The following is a 22,058-nucleotide window of genomic DNA, read 5'->3' as shown; positions in this document are numbered from 1 at the left end:
AGTTTTACCTACCAATATCAAATATAAATGTTAAGAAATAGAATGTACCCATCTGAATACAGTGCTACAGCACATACCCTTAATCACTGGAAAGAAGACATTTTATTGTCTTCATTTTAATTCCAGGAATTCTACAGTTTTTAAACACTTACGTTACCTACTGAATGTTAACATTAGTATCTTTTTTTCAAATAGTAGATTACAGAAAAAGTAAAAGGAAAAAGTCAGGAAAAAAAATCTTAATTCTAAAAAACCACACAGAATCTTAACAACATACAGATTTGTCCTTCCCTTTATGAAATTTTAATCATCAGTTTGATTTTTAGCATTCATTGGCCTTTAAAGTATGATAGTAAATAATGTCTTTGGACAAACATATTTAGATGAAATAAAAAAAAATCCACTTTTCTGAGGACCCAACTTAAGAAAGAAGAATTGTATTTTAAGTAATGCAGCGGAGAAGTGCTCAGAATAATTTGATGATGTAAGAAAACCTTACCTTTGCTCCTGAAAACACAAAGCAGTATAGAAATATACTATATGTAGCATCCAACCTGTTTTTCTGTAGACTAAAGCATCAGCTAGATAAAATGAAGGAAAACCCCATTTAGAAAAAAACATCATGAGTAGGACTATATATGTGATTAATTCTTGTTGTGATGTCCAAGAAGGAGGGGAGGGGGAAAGGGAGTGTTCTTATTTGAAGGCTGAGATGTTTCAGTCTGTTCCTGTTTTCTTTCTGCTTTCTTTTTTTTTTTTTTTCCTTATTTTTTTTTCTTAAGTAATTATTGGCACCTGAGTGCAGGTGGTACATTGAAAGCAAGATTTAAGCTTAAATAAGGAGTTAGTTTTGCTGTCTTTGCTGGGGTCCACTAGTTTATTTTATAAAGCAAGATCCCAGCAGAAAAGACTGCAAGCAGTTCAGTTATGTTACAGAACGCTTCTCATTGCAGTAGGTCTACATGGCACAACAGCTTAAAACAGACAAATGGTAACAATTCTGTCTCCTGTTCCGCTTCAGAAATGTAGGCTTCATTAATGGTTTCTTAGATTTTGAAATGTAAATTAATTATTTGCCAAAAATGAATCGAAATGGCTCCAATTATGACATAAAATATAACTGAATGGAAGCGGGCTTTCCCACAAATGAAGAGTTTTATTGTGTTGATAAAATAGAGGTATATATTTCCTGGTTCTGTGTTGACAGGAGTAACTGAAGTGATATCACTGCTGTACCATAATAACTCTTCCTCTTTGGTGAAATGTTCTAATTTAATATTTGTGTAGGTCCGATGCTCGTCTTCATAGAGATGACATTGATATCTGCTTCAGCAAAACTCTGAATTCCTGCAAAGTACCTCAAATCCGTTATGCAAGTGTTGAACGGCTTTTGGAGAGGCTAACAGACTTGCGATTTCTAAGTATTGATTTCCTGAATACTTTCCTACATACTTACCGCATATTTACTACTGCAGCTGTTGTACTGGAAAAACTTTCAGACATATACAGACGGCCTTTCACTTCCATTCCAGTCAGGTGAGCTCTGTTTTTTTTTTTTTTTTTTTTTCTTTTTCTTCTATGATTAATTTCTTACAGAGTTACTGGGACATTGTTTATTTTCAAACAAGATTTTTTGTTATGTAAATAAACTAAGAAAAAGGTTCATTGTTTGTAAATAGGATGCAAGTTTTTAGATAAATATGCCTCAACTTTTGACCCAGGCTTTGAGGACTAAGTGTCATACAGATTTTGCATGCACAAATTTGTTTGCAGGTGTTATCACCTAAATCTGTTTTGCATTTGTTATTATGATGTTGCTTTTTTGTTTCTTACTTTAAGGTCTTTGGAGTTATTTTTTGCTACCAATCAAAATAATAGAGGAGAGTACCTAGCTGATGGGAAGTCACCACATCTCTGTCGCAAGTTTTCTTCTCCTCCTCCACTGTCACTTTCCAGAACTTCCTCACCTGTCAGAACTCGAAAATTGTCATTGACTTCACCGCTGAATTCGAGAATTGGTGCCCTTGATCTCACTACTTCATCTGTGGCGAGCAGTCCTACCTCGACCTATAGCCCGGCCACCTCTCCTCCGCCAACAGGTAGCAAGGTACCTCTGGACCTTAGCAAAGGGCCCTCCTCTCCTGAGCAAAGCCCTGGCTCCATAGAGGACAGCTTGGAGAATCCTCGTATTGACCTCTGTAACAAGCTGAGGAGAAGCATTCGAAGAGGTATTCTCTATCTACAGAATACTGAATGTTACTTCTGCTAAATAGAGTTGTCTCTAATAAAAGCTTAATTTATGTCAGATTATTGTGGAGCAGTTGTTTTTTATTTCTTTTTGTTTCATGATCAGAGTAGCCTGTGATAATAAAATATTCTATTTCTTTTCCAGTAGAGGCTGTGATGCATTTCCACTGCATTTCCACTTCTTTTTAATACGAATAGCAGTATGGCAGAATTATATTGTCTGTTTTCCCTTTGGAAGAGTGTTAGGAGAAAGAGAGACAGAAATGCTTGATACCAGTTGCATTTCCTGAGGGTTACAGATTTTGGAGCTGTCCCATGAAGAAAAATATTAAGAGAAAAAGAAACAGGAATGTAAAAACCTTGCAGCTTTAACATGTTTACAAAGCAGGGCTAGTTTTTCAGAAGGATTTCATCACTAATCTGAACAAATAATGTATATGAGCATTTGCTGCATTGTTGAGATTCATGTCACCTGACTCTTATCAATCCAGAAGATAGACATCTAAAAAAGATGAATTGCACCTGTGCAAATGCCTCGTTTCCACTACGGCCTCTGTGAGACGCCTTAAAATAGGTATTACTTTCAGAAGGATAAAGCTAGTTGATATAAACCTCACTGTGGACATCTGGAATGGGAGCATTGCACACAGAATCGTAGAGTCATTTCAGTTGCTCAAAGCAAGAAAGTAGCTCTAATCTCGTAGGATGCATGGGTGAGTAGTTATTTCTCATCACTGTTTGAGAATGGAGAGATGGTCTTCTCAATTAGAATAAAAGTATATCCTAATTTTTTGTACTGTTGTTATGTTAAGCAGAAAATGAGGAAATACAAAAATACTGTTTTCTTCCTAAAAGTCATGTTTAGAAATTGTCCTCTGGGGCCTGAGCTACAACCTGACCAAGTCTGAGTTGAATATGCCTTGATTTTATTTACAGCCACTTTAACGTTGGAAATTGATGAAACCAAAGAGAAAAGAAGAAAAAAAATTACGAAAAGTAAACTAAGAAAAATATGATTGAAGTATTGTCTCCTTCCTACTGATGCATTATTTTTACAGGGTATAATGTATTATTTAACACATAATTTTTTCATCAGGCAAGTCAGCCACGTTAGTGTTCTAGGAGCATATGCTTGCCAATTCTTTATGTTTTCATAAAATGCTGATTGGCTGTTATATTTAAACACGTTTTTTCTGCATGCTGGATGTTTTTAAATGAATTGCGTAACAGACTATAACATACAAAATAAAATATATTATTTACTATGTAGGGTTGGGCAAATTCTTCTTGTATGCTAGGGTAACCACAAATCAATATGATAGCATGTTCCAAAATGCAGGCCATGCATTAAGATGAATTTTACATAGGTAACTGCAGTCTTAGATGTAACATTTTTTGTTACACTTTAAGTGTACACCTACTAAAGAATAGATTTTTCTGGTCTACTGTTAGCACCAGGCATTATGGGAGAGGTGTTAACAAATTGCATACCAGTCTGTCAAAGCTGGGAGTGTCATCTGGGCAGCATGAGGGACGTTTGGAAATGGCAAGAATCTCATCTAATTGCTAAATGGCAGTCTCTAATTCCTTTGGGGATGTCCTACTGAACAGTTTCCACACATTTGGGGGGAATTAGCAATTAGCTAGCTCTGTTCTCTCGGGGAAAGTCCTTTTGTCACAAGGCTGCTTGTAGCATATTCAGGAAGAGGAGTAAGTTAAAAAAGAAATATCACAAGGAGAATGGAAATGGGTATCAGAAGAACTACAGAATGATGATCTACACATTCCACATCATCCAGACATGGTTCTTTGTTTCAGAAATTTTCTGGGTAAAGAGACCAGTTCTATTTAATCAGGAGATGCCATCTCATTATGGTTAATACTCTTGCTCTGGTACTGCCAGATTTCCAGAAAAACAAAGGTGGCTTACACTAAATCCAATATATTGTGCAAATTCAGTTTCCCAGGACTTACTGTTATGGTGGAGGTTGTTCTTGTTGAATGTGGCCCATTTATGTTCTGGAATTTTCACCTCCTTCACCCACTTCCAAAGTTTATAATTTTCAATATTTATAGGACTTACTTTATAGTACTACAGGCACAGTTGTCATTTGTATCAAATCTAGAATATATGTTGTCAACTTTTTGAAAATACTTGGTTTTCCCCTCATTTAGGAGGTATTCTTCTTGCTATTCTGTAGTTATGCTTATTCCTTTCATTATGCTTCTGACAGAAGAATGGCTCCATTGACTAATCAGCTCTGCAGCATTGTTTGGCCCTTTTATTAGGCAGTTTTCTGATTATAGATATTTATCCAACAAAGGTTATTTTTCATGAGCTCATATGAAACTTATGACTTCACATATCCTTATTACATTTGCATTTCACTGGATAGTCTGCTGACTTAAATTGCAGTCATAGCCAAACTATTTTTAAAACTGAGAACTTGCTGTTTTTCACCAAATTCTTTATTTACGAGCTTTTGTTTGAATATGTTGTAGGTACAAAACTTTCCTTCCAGAGGATAATTACTGTTGAATCTTCTTAATGCAGAAGATGCATGGCCAGTTCCAAAAGCAGTACCATTTAAATGTACTATTATATAACAACTATAAAACACAGATTAAACATGAGCAATTTTGTGTTAAATACAATTTATGTGTATAAGGTTTGGTGTTTAAACACTGTTATAAAGTTCTATTAATTAATGACTTTTTTTGTGTGTGTGTGTGCGTCATTGCAGTACAGTTCAGATTGTTCAAAGTTGCTTATTTGCAGACTTTCTATCTTCTGGTGTTCATAAACTGAGAGTCCTGAATCACCCGTGTACTCTGTGTTCTCTGCAGAGCAGCACTATTTTCATATCTAAGACAAAATAATCTGACCATGCTCTCTGATTTAAAAAAGCATACTTTAAAGCCACATATCCTTTTTTCCAAATGACCACGAGTTGTAAAATATGAATGATCATCCCAGTGTTAACATCCAATTTCTTTTAAAGCAGCAGTTCTAGAATCTGTGTCAGTGGACAGGACTATTCCCGAAAGCACCTCAGCAGTGGATACTACAGAACTTTCCCCATGTAGATCCCCTTCAACTCCACGTCATCTCCGCTATCGTCAATCAGGAGGTATGAAACTAAACTTCTGTTCTATGTAACTTTAAAGGGTTTAAATACTGTAGCTGTAATCTTTGCAGAATACTAGAAAAGAATAGTCTTTGAATATTGTGTTTTATTTGTATTTTCCTTATTTTTCAGGTATAAAAATAAAAGCATTAAAATGTGAATTATGGCAGTCAATACAGTTAGAACAAGAGATTTGGAAGCATATTGGATTTCTGTGTATGATGAAATGTTCTTTAACAGATTGAACAGGATGTACTAATACTGAATCAGTCTTAGTCTCACAAAATTCTCAAGACCTTTACAGATTTTTTCAGCTAGTAAGGGGACATATTTTGGACATCATATGTAATTATGAAATACACAATACCCATTATTGTCAATGGAGAATGACTATGTCTGTTTCCTTGTATGAAACTGAAAATTTACAGATGGTGTCGCATTATTCATTCCAAAATTTGAATAAACTGCTCAGTTGAAGAGGAAGAGTGAGAGCTAGAGCTCCTCAAATAGCTCTCACATGGCTCTTCAAAATTCTTAACAGAGCAGTAAGCGATGCCCATTAACACTTAAAATGCTGTCATCTCACCCAAGCCAGATTTCAAGGCAGTTGTTTGATGCCTGGGATTATAAAAACAAAAACAGAACAGATTCTTCTCAACTGTTAAGTTACTGAGACACTTCAATATTAAACCAACTGTAATCTTTTGTTATCGGGTATGGTTACAGTGGGATGGCAAGATTTTGGAGCTGGAAATTGGGAGGAACAGCACTATATTATACAAGTATTGATCAGAATCAACGTTCACAGAACTCCTTATACAGAAATTTTGAGAAATTTTGCAGAACTGTACTTATTTTAAGCAGTAATCTTGAAAATCTGTAAATCTCACCATGATTGGTTAAGATGCTTTGTCCTTTAACATCATTTTTTGTTACAGTTAATCCTCTGTACCATTGTTTCTCTTATTCCTCATCCCTGGCTGTATCTTTTTTTTTTTTTTTTCCCCATAGTGATGTCATTTATAACAACCTGGAAATAAAATTCAAATCACAAATGTCATTGTGATATTTTTATTTCCTTTCATGTAAAATCCTGTGACAGTGACAAAAGAAAATGTTCACAACATGTAAACATCAGTGAAGAATTCAAATATTACTGTCACCCAACCTGGAAAAATTAAAAGCTTGTAGTAGCTGTTAACCTTTCTCTGTCTGTTCGCTTTACAGTACAAACTGCTGACAACAGTCACTGTGCCGTTTCTCCTGCTTCTGCTTTTGCTATTGCCACAGCTGCAGCAGGGCATGGGAGTCCACCAGGTGAGAAAAATTTACTGTAACAAAGAGAGATAATAATAATATACCTGGGTCTCAGAAGGTAAATATTTCTTAGGAAAGTATTTACCTGAATCCCAAATAGCTTTTGTTGTTATTTATTACTTTAATCTGCTTGGTGTCTTATCTTGGCTAGAGCCTTGGATTCAAATTATGAGGCCAATATGAAATATTTATAATGTGTATCTCATTCAATATAAAGGTTTTTCTTAAAACTTTTTGAAATTATGATAAACTGACGTAAAGGTAAAAAATACTGTATTACAGTAATTAATAAAAACAGTATTTCACCCTGTAAGTATATATAGGAGAAATTCAAACACTGGTTTTATCTCACAAATGCAATGTAGAATGCAGAATTATGATTGTATGATTGCATTGACTTGAATACGCAGTTCAGTTACATTCAAAAAATGACATTAAGAATGAATGAAAGTATGGAAATCCATTCACCAAATTCTCATTTGAAAAAAAAATAGTAAAGTTGCCAAAGTCCTTATGTATTACAACCTTCTGCTTAACAAACAAACAAACCAAAAATCCAGATTTAATAGAAAGTCTATGTTTACTGCAAATCAAAAGGTCACTGAGAAATTGACTCATAAAAGTGACTAACAGGATAAACAACTTAGGGTGTTCTGGTACATCTGCTCTGTTGCATTTCAGGCCGCAGCAATCTGAAAATTTTGTCCCATAAAACAATTTTTGTCACCAGATAATAAAATAATATTTTAACTGTTTCTCTACCACTCTGCTCTGGGGAATAGTCAGTAACTTTCTATCTACATTAAAGAAGGAAAGGTTTTAGAATAAACATGAATTTTAACAAGTGAGGTCTTCATACTGTACCACATACTTTCAAGAAACTGTTGTGGGCTTTGCGCCTATGTTTTATGGACTCTAAGTTTATCAAACTGTTCAGCACGATTTTGGATGGTCACTGTATAAACCAATCATAGACTTACATCAGAATCATATTTATTTTGTTTAATGTTCTATGTCTCACATTTATCCACTATGCCTAACATTGTGGGCATTTGCTTCATGAGTGAGTATGCATCATGCTAAAATAATTTTTGGGCAGGCGTGGATGAGTGTTCCTTGTATACTTTCTTTGATTTCGGGGTGATTACAAGAGTTACATTCAGTTTTAAGAACTATACAAACCTCACACAAACAGTTTTTTTTTTTTCTTTTTTTTTTTTTTTTTCTGAAGTGATTAATATCTTCTGACTTTGGAATCTGTCATTACCAAGGAATCAGTAACACATTTTGCTTTATGAATATATAAGAATATATTTACAAATTGTTCACAAAATATAGTAAATGTAAAAAAAAAAAAGTTTTCCACTAGGACCAACACAATTAACAATTACAGCTTTTGTATTTTAAAAGCACTTCTTCTCAATTCTTTTCACCTAAGTGTGAGGATAAATAAAATCTACAAGTATGCAATTGAATGAATTTCAAAGCACTGAAAAAGGATGGTAGTGGCTCTAATATTCTTATAATTACTTTTTTTTTATATTGCTTTTCATGCTGGTTCTTCATAAAAGGTCTATTTACATCTGCTGGCTAATGTAAAAAAAACAAAAAGATTGGTCATTCAGATGGACATGATCCTTCAGTGAGTCAGGTCTCAGTAGTGAATGAGTTTTATGTTTTATGTTTTTGTTTTTGTTTTTTCCCCAGTTGGTTCTTGTCCTCTTTGCTGCAGATACTGCAAAGTGTGCTGTTTAATATAGTCCTACATGGAACATAAATAAAATGGAATTCAATACTGATAAATACTAAGTAAAATCACACGAGAAAAAACAGTCCAAGTGTTACAAGTGAAAAGATATGCTTTGTGCTCAGCATTATTGCTCAGGTTTGAGATCTGAGGATTATAACAGGTAGTCCTGTCAAACCATCCTAGTGCTCAGCAGCAGGTAAGAAGGTGAAGGAAACATCAGGAATGGTTAAGAAAGAAGCAGAGAACAGGGCAGGGAAGACCATTATACTATCACTGTATAAATTCAAAATTTGAATGTGTAGACTCATAGAATCATAGAGTAGTTTGGGTTGGAAGGGACCTTAAAGATCACCTAATTCCAACCCTCCCCACCATGTGCAGGGACTCCTCCCACTAGACCAGGTTGCTCTAAGACCATCCAACCTGGCCTTGATGTATATTGAATACTATGTACAGTAGTGATACATTATCTTTGAGATGAGGGAAGGAGAACTAGAGAAGGTTCTGAGATTGCCATCAAGGATGACTGGAATTGTAAAATGGCTTCTGTGCATTTGAAGTTCAGAAAAGAGATGACTTGAAGGACTGATGAGAAAATTCTGTAAAATCATGGATTCCACAGGGAGTGTTAATAGGCATTTGTTGCCATTTCTGATGCCAGAGGTAGGAGGCATCCAATGAATTTCATGAGGCCAAGGTTCAAAATAAACATCTCTGGTTCTTTGTGCAATGAATAGAAGTCCTGTGAGATTCTATTGAAGTACATTGTGAATGTGAGAGATTTACCGAGGTTCAAAAGCTGGACAGCTGTGTGAGAGTGAGAGTCACTGGGAGTTACTAGATAGGCAAACTAAAACAGCTTCAGGAGCTGAAGACACTTGGAGCTTGTGGAAAAATATTAGGAAGTTAGAATCATCTGTGCATCTTATATGCTCACTGTTCACTGAAGTCTGTCTCTGGCTAGTTTGGTTTGATTTCCCAGGACAAGACCTCTTAGCTTTTCTCTTCTTTCCATCTTCCAGTTTTAACTGTTCAGAGTTGTGTCAAAGCAAGTACATTAACAGACACATCAGAAAGCCCTACAGTCATGCACTCTACCAGAGCCAGGCATGAGGAATATTTAATCAACCCCTGGGAAGAGTGCTGGCCATAATATTTTATAACTAGTGTCACCATGCAGTGGTTAAGCTTGTATGTTGGTAAGTATGCAAAGCTCTGAACAGCTCTCTCAGGTCATATGATAGCTCGGCTTTTCTTTAGATAAGAAACTGGGGGAAGGCTGCCTATGTTGCTCCTGTTTGCAGGCTGCAGCCAAAGTGGGCTGGGTGGGAAGCCAAAGGTGAAGGTCATTTGAGTACTTTGGCTACTGCAGGTCTCGTTGTACCTCCCCCTTTGGATAGAGTCTGAATGCAGTGCATGTTGACAGAGTTCTCAGTGTGCTCCATCCACACGGTGGGGATCAATGCTGTGCTTCAGGGGCTTTGATAGTGTTGTCAGGGCACCATCATCTCTTGGGTTCATTTGTTATCTGGGTGCAGGAGGTGCACAAACAGGGCTATCAGGGCCCAGACAATAGCTCAAGCTTGCCCCACCACAAGGTAGGCTGCACTAGTTTATGAGCTGCTGAAAAGGAAGCAGTGGGCACCACTGCATTGCTGTACAGCATGCAGAGCTTCCTGCAGATAAGGAATTGATCGCTGAACCAGAATGACTCAAGTTCTTATGCCCTTCAGCATTTCTTTATAACATACTGATTTTGATGCCATTAATTATAGTTATTGTACAGGTAGCTGCATTTATGATGGCAAGTTGTACTTCCTATTCTATAGTTTTAGTCCATCTGTTTAGTTTAATATTAATCTCTATATATCTTACTCATATTTTTGGCTACAACCTTCCAGAAAATTAGTATATAACTTGTTTATTTTAGCAACATGATAAAGGTAAATAGAAATACAAAGTGAAAGTAGAAGTTGTTAAATTAAGTGTCACAGGTAGACAGCTTTGTGCCTGCATGAATGATAATATACACAGTAGGGACAACACAGCTTGTTGTGTCCTTTGTATGTCCTTTCTCTTTTGAACTATGTGAACAATGGCTGGACACTTCATAGGTTGCTGCAGTTGTAGTGCTCTGTCACAATTAATAGGCTGCTCCATATCATCATTCTTCTTCCCAATTCATAAAAATAGGGTAATATAGTAACATCTTCTACCATAGAAACAGGCAAGCCAAAGTCACTTTATTCTCTAATCTTAACAGCTTTATTTCATTGCAGGAAAGGTCATTCTTTAGGGAAGAGGACTCTTCTAAAAGTTATGCAAACACACTTCTCTAGAACAGTGTAAGACAATGAGTTTTTCTGACTAGATGTAAACTAGTATAAATTCAAGTTGTTGTAGGGACATGTATTCTTTATTTATTCTGAACTACCATCCCCATTTCCTCAAACTCTTTCCTTTCTCCCGAGCACTTCTATTCAGCCACATGCTTCTCAAAGTGGTGGATAAACCCTGAGCAATCAAGAACATATACCTGCTTAGGGATGTTAGCTATCTGAGCTGTGTCCTCATGCCTCTAGAAAGGTGGTTCTTGATTTTTGGTTGAATCAGAGACAGCTACAATAAGCAACACAAAGGCACCTAGCAGCTCTGTTCTGATGTCTGCCTTCTTCTTTTCTGTAGAGAAAAGTTCCTACAAAAAATTAATTTCAACCATCTCAGCCTAATGAATGTCCTGTTAATCTCTTCAATCATTTGTAGTTTAACAGTAAAAAAGTTGTTGCAGAATATTACAAGAATTAATTGATAACAGTATAATCTATACAGCACCCACAGCATAGCACTATATAAAAAAACAATGTATTATATGAAGTATAATAAAGTTATTTCATTCATTGATTGTAGAACTTGTGAATTTGCCTGGTATAAATTTTTATAATCCCTTCAAACATATTATTGCTTCTTTTTCTCCTTATCTTTTATTTTTCTCAGTTTTGCACAGAATCAGAACACAATCTCAAGATCTGTGAGAGTATCATGCACTGATTTTTAAAGAAAGATAATATTTTATTGAACCTGCTTGCTTTGCATGCAGGTCATCATACATGTTAATATTCATAAACTATGAAAGTGTTCTGTGTGACTATAAGAGATTATAATTTCACTTCAAATCTTGAGCAGTTGTATGGATGAAGACAAATTAGGGAAATAATGCTGTACTGTTTTTGTAGAATCATATTATCATTGAATAGTTTGGGTTAGAAAGGCCCTGAAAAACCATGTAAATCCAGCCCCCCTGCTATAGGCAGGGACACCTACCAGGTCACTGTCCTTGACCACTTCCAGGGATGGGGCACCCACGACATCTCTGGGCTACCCATTCCAGTGCCTCACCACCCTCTGAGGGAAGAATTTCTTCCTTATATCTAATCTAAATCTATCCTCTTTTAGTTAAAAACCCTTCCCCCTGTCCTATCACCACCTGCCCTTCTAAAAAGCCTCTACCCAACTTTATTGTAAGCCCTCTTTAAGTAAGTATTGAAAGACTGTAATAAGGCCTCCCCAGAGTCTTCTCCAGAATAAACAACCCCAGTACTCTTAGCTTTTCTTTGTAAGAGAGGTGCTGTAGCCTTCTGATCATCTTTGTGTCCCTCCTCTGGACCCACTCCAACAGGTCCATGTCTTTCTTGTGCTGGGGAGCCCAGACCTGGATGCCGTACTCCAGGTGGGGTCTCATGAGAGCAGAGCAGAAGGGGAGAATCGTCTCCCTCAGCCTGCTAGTTACACGTCTTTTGATGCAGCCCGGGATACAAGGGCTTTCTGGGCTGCAAGTGCATATTGCCAGCTTGTGTTCTTTTTTTCACCCACCAACACGCCCAAATCCTTCTCCATAAGGCTGCTCTCAATCTGCTTATCACCTAGCCTGTATTCTTGTTTGGGATTACCCTGATTCAGGTGCTGGACCTTGCACATGTTGAACTTCATGAGGTTCACATGGGCCTATTTCTCAGTCCTGTCCATGCCCCTCCAGATGGCATCCCGTCCTTCTGAAGTGTCTGCTACACCGCTCAGCTTGATGTCATTCACAAACCTGTTGAGGATGCACTCAATCCCAATGTCTATGACATTAACACAGATATTAAACAATACTGTTCTAATACAGACGTCTGAGAGACACTACTTGTTGCTGATCATCTGGATGTTGAGCTGTTGACAGCAACTCTCTGGATGTGGCCATCCAGCCAATTCCTTATCCATCAAATAGTCCATCAGTCCAATCCATGTCTCTCCAAACTGGAGACAAGTATATTGTGTGGGACTGTGTCAAAGGCTTTACAGAAGACCAGGCAGATGACATTGTTCAGTTTTCCCTTGTCAACTGATGCAATCACTGCAGCATGGAAGGTCACCAGATTGGTCAGGCATGATTTGCCCTTAGTGAATGACGAATAAAACAAAAAGTATTTACGAAGATAGCAAACATAAATTTCTGATTTACTAAGGAAGTCTAATACGATTTTAAGATAAATAGTTAATCTTGAATTCATTATTTTATTTTGAAACTTTTCTACTGAACATGGGCTTCAGGGACATTATTTTGACAAAACCTAAATTCAAAATCTAAATTAAGCTTCAATACTCTGTATAGTCTTACCAGAAATGCTAAAAGAACTTAGAGAAGCATATTTTTTCCTCAAATAAAATTAGAAACCCAGAATCTCCTGACATGGAAAACAAACATTAGACAAGAAGCAAATACTTAATCCCAAGCAAACAGATGTATGTATTATTCCCTCATGAGCATGGCAGCTTTTAACCAGCAACTCTGTCATCCCATTTCAACTTGGGTACTTTGGTATTTCCAGCATGCTGCAAAGCTGCCTTCTTCCTCCTACAGCATGCTGATCTGCACTGTAAAGAATGTACCATTTTTCACAAGAACAAGGAGACATATTATGAGAGAGGATAGGAGTGGGATGGAAGCTTGTGGTTGGCAGGAGGGCCTGGATTCTTAAGTATAAGCATTTGTTTTTTAAAACACATATGAAGGGGAGAGGAGAGAAAGTGAGAAAGAAGTAGGAAAAAAAGAGTCTTTGGGGGAGTATCTCTGACAAACATGATTTGTATGTAGGAAAATGGGCCCCATGCTAGCAAAGGAGGTACAATGATTTTATTCTTTATAATTCTAATGATTTAAAAGAGTAATTAAAATAACAACTTGAAGCTTCAAAGCATCTACACAAAAATGAATTGCTTATGTACTGTCCCTTTCAATTAATTGCCTAAACATATCTCTGGTGGTAAGTTAACTGACTTGAGCTATTTAGTTTAGGAGTGTTGTTTAGGAGAGAGAGTTTTTCCTAAGGCCTTTGAATTTTTAAGCTTCTACCCTATGAAAGAACATTTCAAAAGATCACTCAGTCAGTCTTCATGTTCATTATGTAGTGGAAGTAAAACCAAGATCCTTGTAATATTCACTGGATATTCCTATGGATTACAGTAATGGTTTAGAAAAACAATCTAAATTGCCCTTGGTTTTCATGTAGCAAAACCGATTGGCCTGTTTATCCAGCAATTTTCTGGTGTCATCTGCTTTTTCTGTAGCTCTTTGTATGTCTGCAGAAGTGATCAGACAGTCCTTTGCAGCTGCAGCAGATTCTCAGCAAAGCAAGCACAAAACCTGCACCATTGACTGATAGTTGAAGCTGCTAAATGCAAGCAGTGTCTTTCTTTAAAGCAATTCCATCTCCCTGGCCATTCAAAAGTACCTGCTGTTGCCACTTCCACATGCTACCACTGAAAAATAGTTTCCATTGTTGACAATGCATCTAATATGGTTTGTGAGTTCTGGATCTATGGTCCTGCAGCTGGTTGCTGTCTATGGAGGTGTCATATTCCATTGTTAATCACGGCCTTTAAACTATGTATAAAAAGATTTATGATGCTTTCCACTGATAATCGGTTATGCATAAGTGCACTAATTAGATGCATTTTCTATGCATTAGTGATGGAAAAGATGTACAGAAAAATGTACAGTATAAATGTCTCACTTATTTTGACTCGGCTATTCTTGCATTCATGATCAATGCCAGGAATAAATTATTGCGGGTCATTTGTACTTTGTAGTTATGTATTGTACTGTATTTGATCACGTCTGATATAAAGCTGCCAAACCTTGATTATAGAGCAATTGAACGCAGATGAGGATAATCGGTGTTGGAATTTTGATGTGAAAATGAATACAGAAAGTCCTCATCAGAGGTGCTGCAGGTATTTGTCTGCAGTAAACTATCCTAATAGTAACAGCAATAACAAATAGAAATGGACTTTTGTAAATTATAGCTATGGTTTCCAGAATGACATATTTTCTCTGGAAAGCTGCATAAGTACTGAAGGTATGCCAGATGAGTCCTGTGAACTCTGAATTGGGAACGTTAGCCTTGTTTTGATTACTGTCACACTATTAGACAGAGAACAATCAACTAAAAGTAGTACTTCATGTTTCATAGAGACCCACATGACACAGTGTGTCATGTGAAGGCCTTTCCATTTTGATAAATCAAGCACAGATTGATTATGACTGATTGCTTATTTAAAAAGGCTAAAATTAGATGAGAAAGTTCAGCTTTTAGTGAGAGCTGCTCAGCTTATTTTAGGTTGTGACCAGTGGTGCTGTTCTGCAGGCCTTCAAACTATTCAGCTCCCAGTGTCACAATATTTTTGGTTTACTTTATTTTGGCATAAGGAATTGGAATAAGGGAATAACACTTTGTACCAAATGATACAAGAGAGATTCTATGTGCATGTTTGTGTGTCTGTGGTGATATATATGATTGACAAGAGGAGGCACTGTAGCTTCATGTACTGCTGCCAGTGTGGTGCACTCAGCACTTCAGCTGGATAATGTGACTTGGGAGATGCACCCATGCAAAATTATGAAGGTATACAATCCCAGTGGGATTCCACTGATGTCTGAAGTGGAAAAGCATGTAGAAACATAAATAATGTTTTAATCATACATAGTATTTCCTTATTAGTTACTGTGTTGCAGACAGATTGATGTGATATTTAGTTCCCCATTCAAGGATACCAGCTATACTGTTCAGGGGGTATTTTCCTAATTCTGAACAGGGTAATAATAATTTAGCATTACACAGTTATGCTTTGTAAAACAGATTCTGGAGTAAGAAGTTAAGTTACTATGAAATTATTAAGGGGACATTAGAATTAAGTGAGGTTAGTAAAGGAGACATGTGAACTGTTTCTTTTTCCATTGTGAGAGGACAGGCAGAGGGAGATTTCTGTTGTCGACGGAAGGAAGACACAGACGCTCAATATGAGTGAACAATGAACTTCAACTTTAATGGATAGCTCTGTCGCCTTTTATCTAGTTCGAACATAGTCAACTCATACATATTGCAAAAACTAAGCTCAGGATTGGCTAACATTTCCCGCTCTTTTCAGGTAGTTCCTCCTTCTTTTAGCCACCGTCCCGCCTTAGGGACTTTCCCCATCGCTCAAGGGCATCGTGTCCTTGAGCCTGATTGGCTCTCAGCCAGCTGCGTACGTGCCAGACTCGTGTGAGTTGAGTACGGTACTTTACTAGCCCATTGCCTCCTAACTGCCCAACATCCACGTGTCCTATTTCACTTAACCATTCCTCCACAGATTTCCTTGCCGTGGTGAATGTTATGTGAAAGAAGAGTGATATCTGACAGAGATGATGAGTTGGACTCTACATTATGTGGATAGTAGGGTAGTGCACTTCTGTATGATTATTGCACTCAACGTTTTATATTATATCAATGGTTACAAGCCAACCTTTGAAAAGGTATATATTTGTTTATGGCTGAGTCAAACATGTAGTCCACGTCTACAGTCAAACAAGAGAATTTGTGCAATTTTTTTTTTAGTTGGTTTTCAGTATGTTGGCATAAACATTGCTATTAGTACTAGTTATAGCAATTTTGCACTCAGTAATTTTCTTGGTTATAACATCTCATCCTCTGTGCTGGAAAAGCTTTGTCAAACTTCTTCCTTAGGAATCCAGACCTGAAAAAAAAAATAAAATCATGATGGTGAAATCCCAATTGGTAATTGAGATGCAAAGAATTTTATCGTGTGTTGTTCTGTAGCTTAACTCAGTCCTGCTTTTCACAGTAGATTGGCACAACTGGGTCATGAGTATTGCGGAGACTTTCTAAGCAGTTGGAAGATGGCCTTAATTTTAACTGTAATGCTTTAGGTAGCAGGTTTCCATGTGGAACTCCTGCCATAGTTGTGGGATATCATCTGATCAGCGACATCAGGGCTCCAGGCATGGTTAGCAATCCTGTTTAGGTTGTATACCTCCCTTCCCACTCCCTGCTTTGTGGTCAGGATCTGCAATGTTTAGTTCCAAGAAAGAAAAGGATTCATGTGGGAATTGGTATCCTGCCCTGATCTTTTATGCATGGCAACCAAGTATTTTGTTGTGTTTTCCTTCCTTCCTTCCTTCCTTCCTTCCTTCCTTCCTTCCTTCCTTCCTTCCTTCCTTCCTTCCTTCCTTCCTTCCTTCCTTCCTTCCTTCCTTCCTTCCTTCCTTCCTTCCTTCCTTCCTTCCTTCCTTCCTTCCTTCCTTCCTTCCTTCCTTCCTTCCTTCCTTCCTTCCTTCCTTCCTTCCTTCCTTCCTTCCTTCCTTTCCCTCTTTCTCTCTTTTTCTTCTCTCTCTCTCTGTCTCTCCCTTTCTTTCTCTCTTCCTCTCTCTCTTTCTCTCTCCCTTTTTTCCTTTCTTCCTTTCTTTTTGTAGAATATAATAGCTTTAGCCAGAAACTGGAAAAGTGACTACTAGTTCCCTCTTGGGAACATGTTATAATGAGATTTCCAGACCAATTCATGCAGACTTAGGAAGGTTTGATCGGCACTGAGACTGAATATTGCATAGCTTCAGTTCCACATTAGACTGAAGAACTGGAAGTGAAGCTGGGTGGGAAATAATCATTGACTTACTCTAAACCTTACACTGTTCTTCATAAAAATGGTTATGGTACAGTTAACCAGAAGCATAGACCAACCAGCTTTCCTTCTTTGCAGCAGGAGAGTTTTTAGGAGTTGCCCAGATGTCCTTTCTGGAGTCAGACAAAGCTAGTGTTCATGTTGCAGCAAGACCTGCTGGGCTGACTGCAATGCAATGAGTGTCTTCTGTGGGGCTGCAGGGGTCTGACTGTGGAGAATTTATTCACCTGGGCAGCCAAGCTCCACCACAGCCACTGTCTCAATCCCCCCCCTCAAAGGGAAAGGGGAAGAAAATAGGATGAAAAGAGCTCGAGGGTTGAGATAAGGACAGAGAGGGAGATCACTCAACAATTACCATGACAGGCAAAACAGACTCAGCACAGGGAGATTAGAGAAATTTATTTCCTATTACTAACAAGCTAGACAAGTGAGGAACAAAGAAAAAATAAAACCACCTTTCCCCATCCACTCTCTTCCACGTTGTCCCACCAAGTGGTGCAGGGTAACTGCACCATGGAGGCTGTTTAGTCCCAAAAGTTTTGTCTCCGCTGCTCCTTCAGGGTCCCTCTCTGCCCCTGCTCCCCGTGGGTCCCTCCCACGGGATGCCGTCCTTCCCGAACTGAGCCTGCGGGGGCTGCCCACAGGCAGCAGCTCTTCAGGACCTGCTCCCACACGGCTCCGTCCCACGGGGTCCATCCATCCCCCAGGAGCAAAGTGCTCCAGCACGGGTCCCCCACGGGTGGGTGGCAGCTCCCCCCAGACCCCTGCTCCTGCGTGGGCTCCTCTCCACGGGCTGCAGCTCCGGCCCGGGGCCTGCTCCTGCGGGGGCTCTCCATGGGCCGCAGCCTCCTCCAGGCCACATCCACCTGCCCCACCGGGGGCTCCTCCACCCATGGGGGGGCTGCAGCGTGGAGATCTGCTCCATGTGGGACCCATGGGCTGCAGGGGGACAGCCTGCTCCACCAGGGGCCTCTCCCTGCACAGCCCGCAGGGGAACTGCTGCTGCCTGCCTGCAGCACCTCCTGCCCTCCTGCTGCACTCACCTGGGGGCTGCAGGGCTGGCTCTCACCCCTCTCTCTCCCAGCTGCTGTTGTGCAGCAGTTGTTTTTTTTTTTTTTTTTTTTTTTTTTTTTTTTTTTTCCCCCCTTTCTTGAATTTGGTCCCACAGAGGTGCAACCAACATCACTTATTGGCTCATCTCTGGCCAGTGGCAGGTCCCTTTTGGACCCAGCTGAAACTGGATTCTTCTCGCAGGCCTCCCGTGTCTGCAGGCCTCCTGCTACCAAAACCTTGCCACATAAACCCAGTACACTGAGTACAATGCCACAGCAGAAGCAAACATCCTTCTGTTGTAGGCTGTATTTTCAACATGTGTTCACCAAGCTGCTTTTGTGAGACATTTGTGTATGTTTTCTCCTGCCAGAGGATATTTTACTGGAAATTCAGTAGGGAAATGAAAATAGAGATTAAGACTAATTTGTTTGGAATCTGCCTTCTAATTTGATAACCCTGAGTATTATTCCTTTCCTCCGAATATTCACCTACTCTGTAGTGAATTTGAATAGAGTTCTATTTTTGTTCCTGAATTAGGAGTCTTTTGAATTTAACAAAATTGTTGCTTAGCAATTTTAGGTAACTGGCTGAATATTCACTTTCAAATTGAATTGAATTTCCCCGTTCAGTTTCAATAGAGCAATAACTTTGAATTGAAACAATGACTTCAAGATGAAGTTTATTTTATTTATTTATTTATTTATTTTAAATCAGGTGATTCCTGCTTTTGTGAATTAAGGGTTAGAGGAAAATGATGATTCTACTCACTTTACCAGAAAATTAGGAAACAGTTCTTTCTGGGTTCCTCTCGCCTAAACTAATTTTTTATTTACACTCACTAGAGAAGTTGGCCACTCCGGAAAAAAAAAAAAAATTATTTGCACTGCGCATTTCCTAAGTTATTACAGACACTGTGAACCATGTGTTTCTTGACCTATTGCACTAGACTCTGAGCAGTTGCATGGAAAACTCTGTTTCACAGACTCATAAAGGCACCGTGGCACTGAGAGAAACATTTTCACTTTATTTGAGAAAGGAGACTAGCAGGATGCCTATTCCTGCCCCCCAGAACTGGGTCACCATGATCCTACTATGATTAATTGGATGGGGTGTGTTGAACCTTTATTTTCCACTTGTTTAGCTGAGCTTTTGTGGTAAGCTCTTAGGTTGTATCTCCCTCTGTTCTCCTAAGCTGAGGAAAGAAGCTGGAATGGAACATTGACTACTGCAAGGAAGGAAATAAATCCTAAAATGTTGACATTGCAAGCTGGACTAAGAGGTCTTAGTGCAGGTTTGTTTAGATTCCCTGTTGTCCTTAATACACCGTGTGGTGTATGCGAGCTTTGTGATATTGGGGAGGAAAGTTTTGGAAGGATTTTTTGTTATTTTTATTTTTATTTTTTTTCATGTATTTGTTTTCTGAGCCTAAATGTTGCTTGTATGATTAGTGTTTCTTTACTTTACTTTTGAGTTGCTTGATTTGTGACCCAGTCATAAATGGTCTAGAAGATGGAAGATGGATGTTTTGTTCAGAAATTTTTGTTGACTGATTTGCATCCTGCCAACTTTTGTTTTGCATGACAGTTGACTCTCCATTCACAGATGGTCTGAAAAATGATACATTTGGCTCTTTGCAAGTATCACCTCCTTACAATTTAACCTTTACTCTTATTGTCATGAACAAATCTGAATAATTTTGCAAAATACTTCCTTTAGTTTATGTAAAAAGCACAGGCCTGCCTGCTAATGGAAAAATTTCCAAAAGCCCCTTTATGCAATTTTCTGTTTCTAGCTATATGTGTTCTCATATAATTTATTTTAACGTTTCTTTTGTGGCCTGTCACACGGAGCATTTTAAAGGTCTGAAAGCTTGCTTTGAATAGTTCTTGAAAAGACTGTGAGCATTAAGTAAAAAAGATTTGCTTTGCTACACTTTTAATATCGCTGATAGAGCAGGCTGAGAATATAGACAATCTGTAATTAAATAGAAATTAAAAACTGAAGATTACTTGAAATTCAGAAATACATCAGCAGGTAAAAATTGCTTATCTGTTCCTTGAAGACTAAGAGACAGCATGAATCAGGACAAACGCACTTGGCTGATGTACAAACTCAATGGTATATCTACTGCTAGGTTAACATTCTTGTCATTATTTATAGAAGATAATTCAGACATTACCAAAGTGGAAAAGGGTCTAAGATGTACTAAAACAATCACAAATATCATTGTTATGGTAGGCTGTTCAAAAAACCTTTTCTTCTTCGTCAATTGTTCCCTATAGTTCTATTATATAAATAAGTCATCAGAAAAAAAATCTGCTGTCATATTGCAAACTTTTGATATTCTACAATGTGCAAACATAAATGGCAATGACAGCTTTTGAAACTGAAGATCTCTTCTTTCACAGAGACACGTTTATAAATAAGTACACAAGATTTGGATGGTCTGCCCTAAGACTTCACTACAAAATTGGACTAGGATTTTATGGATAAATGCAAACATTTATCCACGTATTGCTGCTGAATTTTATTTACAAAAACAATAACATGCAGTTGCATAAGCTATAACTACAATTATATTTTCAGTGTTTAGCAAGTTTAAAATATTTTCTTGTAAGTATGACTTTCTGACATGCTCTCCAGAGAGAATTTCTTAATTTAAAAAGAAATAATAATAAAAAAAAATCCCAACAGTGTATGCCGTGCATCCCTATAGCAGCAACCCTTTTTAAAAGGATTGTTAAAGGACAAATTTTCAAATTTGAGTTGTTGAGTTTAAAAGAGGATTTTCATTCTTCATGGTAGTCATGTTTCAACCATATAATCTTGTAAATTATTGTAATTCTCAGAGCAACCTTAACATTATGATTAGGACTTAGAGTAGTATATTGATCTTAAGCATATTCTTTAGGCATCTTTTTACTTGCCCATCCATTAAACTGAAATTATTTCATTGGGCAGATATATTGTTAGGCTTCTGGGTTTCGTTCAAGTTTACAGCATAATAATGACATAACTTCTTCATCTCAATGTTATGTTCTTTAAATTTCTATGATTAGAAAAATCCTTTCTAAAGCAAGACTCATTTAAACATTTTTAAACATTTTAAACATTTTAAACACTTAAAAATAGTTTACCAACCTTTTCCTTAAACATTTGGCAGAAATTAAACATAGTCACTATAGCTCTATCTGTGTTACACTATTGTACATCAGCTAGTGCATGTGAATCCCATGGGATTTACCTTACTAAGACTATAATCTCTTGACTTCATTTGATAGTTAGATTGTATTTGCAGTGGAGGGTTTAGGCAGAAGAATCAAATAGATACTTAGAATTATTTCTGACGTGGGTGGTTACAACAGGGATTTTCAGCAGCATATTTCTTAGAACAAAATAATTTCATATGTCTCAAGGACCAGTGAAAGTGAAATTAAAAGCCTGAAATGCATGGGGCACTTGATTTCTTCTGCTTTTAGTAACCACTTCTTCTGATGCTGTAGGAGCTGAAAACCCTGTATGAAACCAGAACATACAACATCACATGGTGAATGATTAAATATGCC

General features: G+C 37.8%; 1 protein-coding gene across 1 annotated transcript in view; it reads left to right on the top strand.

Annotated features, from left to right (window-relative positions):
- The window catches only part of RASGRF2 (Ras protein specific guanine nucleotide releasing factor 2), a 153,401-nt gene that overhangs the window by 79,008 nt on the left and 52,335 nt on the right, over nucleotides 1–22,058 (top strand). The window contains exons 14-17 of the mRNA XM_084505164.1: nucleotides 1,288–1,536; nucleotides 1,840–2,228; nucleotides 5,253–5,378; nucleotides 6,603–6,692. Of these exons, the coding sequence (XP_084361290.1) occupies nucleotides 1,288–1,536; nucleotides 1,840–2,228; nucleotides 5,253–5,378; nucleotides 6,603–6,692 (854 nt within the window). The remainder of the gene's footprint in view (nucleotides 1–1,287; nucleotides 1,537–1,839; nucleotides 2,229–5,252; nucleotides 5,379–6,602; nucleotides 6,693–22,058) is intronic.

The sequence above is a fragment of the Aythya ferina genome (genome assembly GCF_964211825.1).
Source record: "Aythya ferina genome assembly, chromosome: Z".
Lineage (NCBI taxonomy): Eukaryota > Metazoa > Chordata > Aves > Anseriformes > Anatidae > Aythya > Aythya ferina.
The sequence above is the reverse complement of the archived record's forward strand: the minus strand, read 5'-3'. Positions and strand labels throughout refer to the sequence as shown.